Raw genomic sequence first — 7,070 nt, forward strand, 5'->3', positions numbered from 1 at the left:
GGTGAGGAGTAGAATGCCTGGATCCACAGGGATCTGTGACTGAAGAAAAGTTGCCTATCTACCATGGATGTGGAGAACAATTGTATAGAAAAGAACTTTGTGTACTAGGAAGCACTGTGTAGACTGAAAGCTGGAGACTCTCCTCAGGTTCATTTCTATTGACATAGGAGGGAAGACCTTCACTTATGCGCCTGGGGTTATGAATTCACAGGTGTAAAGCCCACCCTTTTCCACCCACTCAAACTATATGAGCAAGCGAATGATTTTTCATAAAGATAACTTTGAACAAGCTCTAATTTCCTTTAACAAACAAATTATTAGTAAACCTTAGATCTTTATTCATCCTGCCACACTTGGTACTTGGTAGAGACACCTAGGTGCATCAGTGTTCTGGGTGGGGTGGAGGAAAGACAAGGTTCTGACAAAGTGTATCCGTAGGTGTCTCTCTTGTTCGAAGTGGAGAACTTGTCCGTGGCCTCTCCAGCGACTGTGTCTCGCTGTGGGATGGTGTACACTGACTACACTGACCTGGGATGGAAGCCCTATGTTCAGTCATGGCTAGAGAAGAGGCCAAAGGTATGAAGGGAATTGAGGAGAGGGAAGGTAACCAGTGTGACCTGTGGGACACAAGAATGAGTAAAGAGCCCCTTCACATTCATCTCCAGACTGAAGTAGAGCCCCTTCAACGCATGTTTGAAAAATTCATCAACAAGATGCTGATCTTCAAGAAAGACAACTGCAATGAGCTGGTTCCCCTCCCGGAATACAGTGGAATCATCTCTCTCTGCAAGCTGTATTCAGCCCTGGCCACGCCAGAGAATGGGGTAAGGGGAACCAGAGCAGGGCCAGGCAGGAATGGCTCATGACCTCTGAGCGACAACTTCAGGAAAATGGCATGTCTGAGACACAATTTGCACACCTGGCTTGAGTGGAGCAGAGGTGTGCATGCCCATGTGTGTGAGTTTGCATATGCACTGGATGGCCAAACTAAGGTCTCTAATTCAGATATTGTACATAATGGATTTCACTATAATTTCCTACTTATATTTTGGGAACTGGGGATAGTCCATTTGGTTCCTCATTTCTCCATCCTTTCAAAACATAGATATTTATTAAGTCTTGGTATATGTGAGGCCTTTGGAATACTTTTTCTGCTGGAAGGAGCTCCCAATCTAATCTGATGAGGGGTTTTAGAAATTTTCAGATTAATTGATATTTTTAAAAAAATTTTGTTTAGTTTAGAATTATGGAATAAAGACCAAAATTGGATAGTTTTCTCTTGAGATTAAATCACTGCCTAGAAATTGTTTGTATTGTTTTGAAGACATTGCCAGATAACTAAGCCGTTAATATAAACTTATATAACAATGAAGATTTATAACAGTATATGTCATTCCTGATACAATTAATGTAAATTAAAACTGTGTAGGTGACTGTTCAAGGTAACATATGAGAAAAGGGCAGTAATGTAGTGTCAGTGGCGAGGCAATAATATAGAGTCGGGTGCTGAGAAGACTGGCTAGGGAGAGGGCTGAGCAGAGGAGGAAGAACACTGATGAACAGAAGGGAGGAGGGCATTCTAGGTAAGGAGAATATTCGGCTTTCACAAAAACACAGAGACCTGAGAGTCAGTCCCTGCTGGGCAGGGTGAGGTGGAGGGTGGTGTTTGCATGCTAACCCTCTTCAGTCTGGCAGAGACCCCCCCAGAAGAGGGTGGTGAGATGTGTTGTGTGTAGGGGTAAGCTGGAAGGATAGACTAAAGATTCTAGATTGAATATGGTAGACAATAGAGTCTCAATACAATTTCCCACCTATATTTTAAGATTTGAGGATTATTCTAGGACTAAGCCCAATGTTCTAGATTGGACAGTGTCCTGTAGATCATATTACTTGCAGTTTTAAGTATCTTTATTTAGAACCCATCCTTAAGAGCTCCCCAGCCATGGCCGGTAGCTGTTTCACATAGTAGGTTAGAGATGATACTAATGATGCTGAGTTAGCTATCTGTTGGCATTTCCCCCAAGGAGTCCAGAGGAGTTTGCACAGCCCCATGTGTGCCATACACCCTATCAAAGAACATATCTGCATGTGCCCTCTGGGTTGGGGGTTGAGAGCATGAGCTCTAAATACACTATTTCTGCTATTAAGTTGATATATTTAAAATTTTAATTTTAATTACACAAGTAACAGTTGAATCTAGTTTCCTTTCTAAAAATTACAATTTTTCTGTACAAAGCTAAAGTTATTTTGATCACCTCTGCTCTCCTAGTCCTGGTCTACTCCCCTCCACACGAGTAACTATTATAGTGTGTGTATGTGTCATTCCAGGCCTTTTAAATATACGCATTTACATATAAGCCCATAAGTATCCATAGAAAACTTAGTACCTAAAAAATGTATCATGCTATATACCACTCTTATAATATGCTTATTAAATCAACAATATGTTTTTGAGTTCTATATTGCTACATTTGGATTAATGTTGCTTTTAACCACTGTATACTTATATTCCATGGTAGAACATGACATTTTATTTTTCCATTCCTCCACTGGTGGACGTTTAGGTCACCTAAGTTTTTGCAATTACAGAGAAGTCACCACAAATGTCCCTGGACCTGTCTTCTTGAGCACCTGTGGGCGCTTCTTCAGGGTAGACATGGTGTGGGTTGGGTCCCTGCTGTGTTTTTATATCTTAGTAGAGAAGAAACTCAGGGCCACCGCCAATGGGCTACAGGAAGTTTCAAGTTTACCTAAATGTTTTAGATTTAGATTTCTCTACACCCATCAGGTTTTCCAAACAGAACCAGGAAGGGAAGAAAAACCTTTGCGATGATCTGCCAAAGTAGAGCCCTCTGTCTCTTACAGATTGTGGGTATTTCTCCTTCTCTTTTTCCATCTAGGTGAACCCAGCTGATAGTGAAAACTATGTCTCCATGGTGGAGTTGACATTCGTGTTCAGCATGATCTGGTCTGTGTGTGCCTCTGTGGATGAGGAGGGCCGCAAGAAGATTGACAGTTACCTCCGAGAGATTGAGGGCTCTTTTCCCAATAAGGTCAGGGCCCCCAAACCCAGCTGTTCTATTTTTCCAGAACCCATCTGTGTCCCTGATCCTGACTCTTCGTGAGTTTCAGCCTGCCAGCCCAGCTCTCTTTCTTTCACCAGTGCTCTGCGAGTGCTTTCTCTGGGCTGGGGAAAGCTAAAGGAAGGCTTTGATAACCTGACACACATTCCCTCCTCAGGACACGGTGTATGAGTATTTTGTGGACCCCAAGATGAGGAGCTGGACATCATTTGAGGATAAGCTTCCTAAGAGTTGGCGCTACCCTTCAAAGTAAAAGCCGGGCCTTGGGGGTGGGTCGGACTTGAGGCTGTGGTTGGTAGGAGATGGGGCAAGAGAGCTGCGACCTAGAAGCAAAAGTGAGCTATAGAAAGGAGAGAGGGTGGATCCCAGAGCAGAGATGACTCTTGAGTAGAGGAAGTGGGATTGAGAGGAAATGGGACAGGGTTCTAAGGAGAATGCCTGATCCCTAGGCCCCACAGGAGGCAGGTTTGGAGATTAGAGAGTCTTGATGCCAGAGGAAGATAAACACTGGGATGAAGAATAAAGGGAGAGTTAGAAAGAAGTAGGCCAATGATCCTTGAGACATGATTCCTTTTCCTCCCTAGTTCCCCCTTCTATAAAATCATGGTGCCCACCGTCGACACTGTTCGCTACAACCACCTGGTGAGCGCCTTGGTGGCTACCCAGAATCCTGTACTGCTGGTGGGTCCGGTAGGGACTGGGAAGACCTCCATTGCTCAGAGTGTTCTGCAGTCCTTGCCCTCCAGCCAGTGGTCAGTGCTCACCGTGAACATGTCTGCACAGGTGTGTTATAGGACCTAGGGGTCAGGCTGCCTGCTCTCCACTCTCCCTGCCTTCTGCTCTCCCTTGGGATCCGAGTACCTGACTGACACTCCCATCTAACTGTGTTTTTCTTGAGGGACTCAAGCATTCATTCTGTACCTTTTCACTAGACCACATCCAATAACGTGCAGAGCATCATTGAGAGCAGAGTGGAGAAGCGAACGAAGGGTGTCTATGTGCCATTTGGGGGCAAAAGCATGATCACCTTTATGGACGACCTAAATATGCCAGCTAAGGACACTTTTGGGTCCCAGCCACCCCTGGAGCTGATTCGCCTCTGGATTGACTATGGCTTCTGGTATGATCGTACGAAGCAGACCATCAAGTACATTCGAGTAAGCATCCAAGGAATTTGTTCTCTCTTCCCTCCCATGATAGATTCAGTGGCCCCCTCCAGTGGGATGCCAGGATGGAATCCTATAATCTTATATTCCTTTCTATACAGGAGTATCCTGCCTTTCTCAGGACTGAGATAACTGGCCCCTAAATTGTCAATTCCTGTTATTAACTCTTCTCATTGACCCTGCCCTGTGCTCTGTGACCAAAAGATCCTGTCCTCTTAACTTCCACTCCTTTTCCAGGCCTCTTATACCATGTTCACATGCCAACCGTGATGCCACCAAGAACTGTCTAGGTGCCCAGGGTCTTGCAAATGCCCTCTCCAGGCCTTCTCTGCCTCCCATTGTTATAGTAACCAGCCCCTTGGTATCAGTTTTCCACTTCTCGTCCAGGATCCAGTTGTCTTCCTTCAGTCCTGGCTCTTCTTCCATGAGATTCTGAGCATCTTGTTTCTTTGTCTTGAGTCAAGGGGTAGCAGCCATTCCGGCCTGATTTCTGGAGTGACCATTTATCTGGTACTCAGGGTCAAAAACTCACCTAATTATTAATATATTCATATGTTTCTGAGAAAGAACACACATACACACACAGACATGGATATATACATAAAAAAAAAGAAAGTCTAGAAGATGTAATTAAATGTTGTGTTTTAACTTACCTCTATTTTCTAATTCAGGTACATGGATTATAATGATGAAATAAAAACATCATTACTTTAATAATTCTAAAAAAAAAAGGTCACTAATCCTTTTTTTCCCCTTTCTCTTTTTCTGCCCCCAATTACTCCACGTTTCTTCCTGCTCATTCTGTCCCCATCCCTCTTCCCATTTGTCCCTCCTTGTACTTTCTTCCTCCTTGCTCCTTTCATATCCTCCCTATTTCTGTGCCTCCTCTCATCCCCTCTTCCCACCTGTTTCTTTGCTCTCCAGGACATGTTCCTGATGGCTGCCATGGGCCCTCCCGGAGGCGGACGGACTGTCATCTCCCCAAGGCTGCAGAGTCGCTTCAATATCATCAACATGACCTTCCCAACAGTGAGGGCGAACGGGGCTGGCGGAGGGGGAACTGTAGAAAGCAAAACTATCTGTGTCCCAGAAAGTAAAGAGGCAGTTCAAAGAGGGGGGGCAAAGGACCACTGAGCAGAGTTGCATACAGGGAGCTGTAATATAGGGAAGGGAGACGGCTATCTGTAGGAGCCTTTACTTTCCTTGAGCTAGGACAGCCTGATGATAAAAATGTAGCTTGCTGTTTCTAGAATGTGAAGCCTTGTCATCCCACAGGGAAGACAATGCAGGGAGGCCCAGATAGGCTGAGGAATGTAAATTTTACAAGGCTGAGGGCAGTGCCAGGATTAGGGTGAGGAGAGTGAGACACTTAGAGGCGCCAACAAATTTCAGTAATCAAGATAAATAACATTTTAACGCAACATACGTTTTAAAAATTAGGGCCAAAAATTCATGAAGAACAAAATACCAAAGTTTTGAATAAGTACAAGATTGGCACAGTACCGTGCTGAGACATTTTGGAGCCTGAGACAAAAAGAAAAATCAGTAATACTGATCCTATCTTTATTTAAAATGTTGGTATTTGTTCTCATGAATATTTTGCATTGTTTGATTTTTAAATATTGTATTAAAATGTTATTTATCTTGATTTCTGAGGTTTTATTGGTGCCCCTTAAATTCTGCCCCCAAGACGAGTGCTTCTTCACTTGCCTCACTCTCATCCTAGCCCTGGCTGAAAGGCCAGGACCTTGCGAAAGCGAATCCAAGGGCTTGTTTCTAGGAGTCCCAGATCATCCGAATATTCGGCACCATGATCAATCAGAAGCTTCAGGACTTTGAGGAAGAGGTGAAGCCCATTGGGAATGTGGTGACTGGGGCCACCTTAGAGGTATACAACACCGTGGTCCAGCGCTTCCTGCCCACGCCTGCCAAGATCCACTACCTCTTCAACCTTCGAGACATCTCCAAGGTGAAGCATCTCCATCTTACCTTGCTCCTTCTGCCTGGCACTGCCTCTTTGCAGGCATTCTACTCTCCTCAAAGTAAGCCTTGGACCTCAGTAGCATCCCACACATCCCAAATCAACCCATCCTACAATGCTGCATTCTCTGGCCTTACCTCTGAAGTTTCTGGAAGGAATCTCTTCCCTCCCTCCATCCCACTAGCCACATCTCTTCCTCAGGTGTTCCAGGGCATGCTTAGAGCCAACAAGGACTTCCATGACACCAAGTCCAGCATCACACGGCTCTGGATCCATGAATGTTTTAGGTGAGATGCCTGTACTCCGCCAGATCCAGACTTCTGCAGCCTTGCTCCAAGCCCTGCCTCCACCCGTCCCTGATGCTCCCTTCCCCAGGGCTACTCTCCTTCTTGTTCCCAGATCTCACCCCAACTCATTCCCAACAGAGTCTTTTCTGACCGACTGGTTGATGCAGCAGACATGGAAGCTTTTATGGCCATATTAAGTGATAAACTCGGCTCCTTCTTTGACCTCACATTTCATAATCTGTGTCCCAACAAACGTTCTCCTATCTTTGGTGAGCTGGGAACAGTGACCACTGCAGGCTGGAGATGCTTTGGAAATGGCTTAGAAGGAGGGTTGGGGCGTGGAGTCCTGATGCTTTGGGCCTTTTGGAGAAGTCTGAGGAAAACCAGGCATTTAAGACTCTGACCCCCTCTTCCCCTGGCCCAGGAGATTTCCTGAGGGAGCCCAAGGTATATGAAGACCTGACTGATCTGACAGTACTGAAGACAGCCATGGAGACAGCTCTAAATGAGTACAATCTGTCACCTGCTGTCGTGCCAATGCAGCTGGTGCTCT

The 7,070-nt window shown here is 45.2% G+C and overlaps 1 protein-coding gene across 2 annotated transcripts in view; it reads left to right on the plus strand.

The window, feature by feature from the left end:
- The window catches only part of DNAH2 (dynein axonemal heavy chain 2), a 98,406-nt gene that overhangs the window by 62,226 nt on the left and 29,110 nt on the right, over positions 1-7,070 (plus strand). For both annotated transcript variants that reach the window (XM_025040132.1, XM_025040131.1), the window contains 11 exons: positions 439-576; positions 666-824; positions 2,901-3,053; positions 3,241-3,332; positions 3,668-3,866; positions 4,016-4,240; positions 5,174-5,278; positions 6,030-6,218; positions 6,432-6,517; positions 6,656-6,786; positions 6,942-7,068. In XM_025040132.1, coding sequence (XP_024895900.1) covers positions 439-576; positions 666-824; positions 2,901-3,053; positions 3,241-3,332; positions 3,668-3,866; positions 4,016-4,240; positions 5,174-5,278; positions 6,030-6,218; positions 6,432-6,517; positions 6,656-6,786; positions 6,942-7,068 — 1,604 coding nt within the window. The remainder of the gene's footprint in view (positions 1-438; positions 577-665; positions 825-2,900; positions 3,054-3,240; positions 3,333-3,667; positions 3,867-4,015; positions 4,241-5,173; positions 5,279-6,029; positions 6,219-6,431; positions 6,518-6,655; positions 6,787-6,941; positions 7,069-7,070) is intronic.

This window comes from Pteropus alecto, unplaced genomic scaffold (genome assembly GCF_000325575.1).
Source record: "Pteropus alecto unplaced genomic scaffold, ASM32557v1 scaffold398, whole genome shotgun sequence".
Lineage (NCBI taxonomy): Eukaryota > Metazoa > Chordata > Mammalia > Chiroptera > Pteropodidae > Pteropus > Pteropus alecto.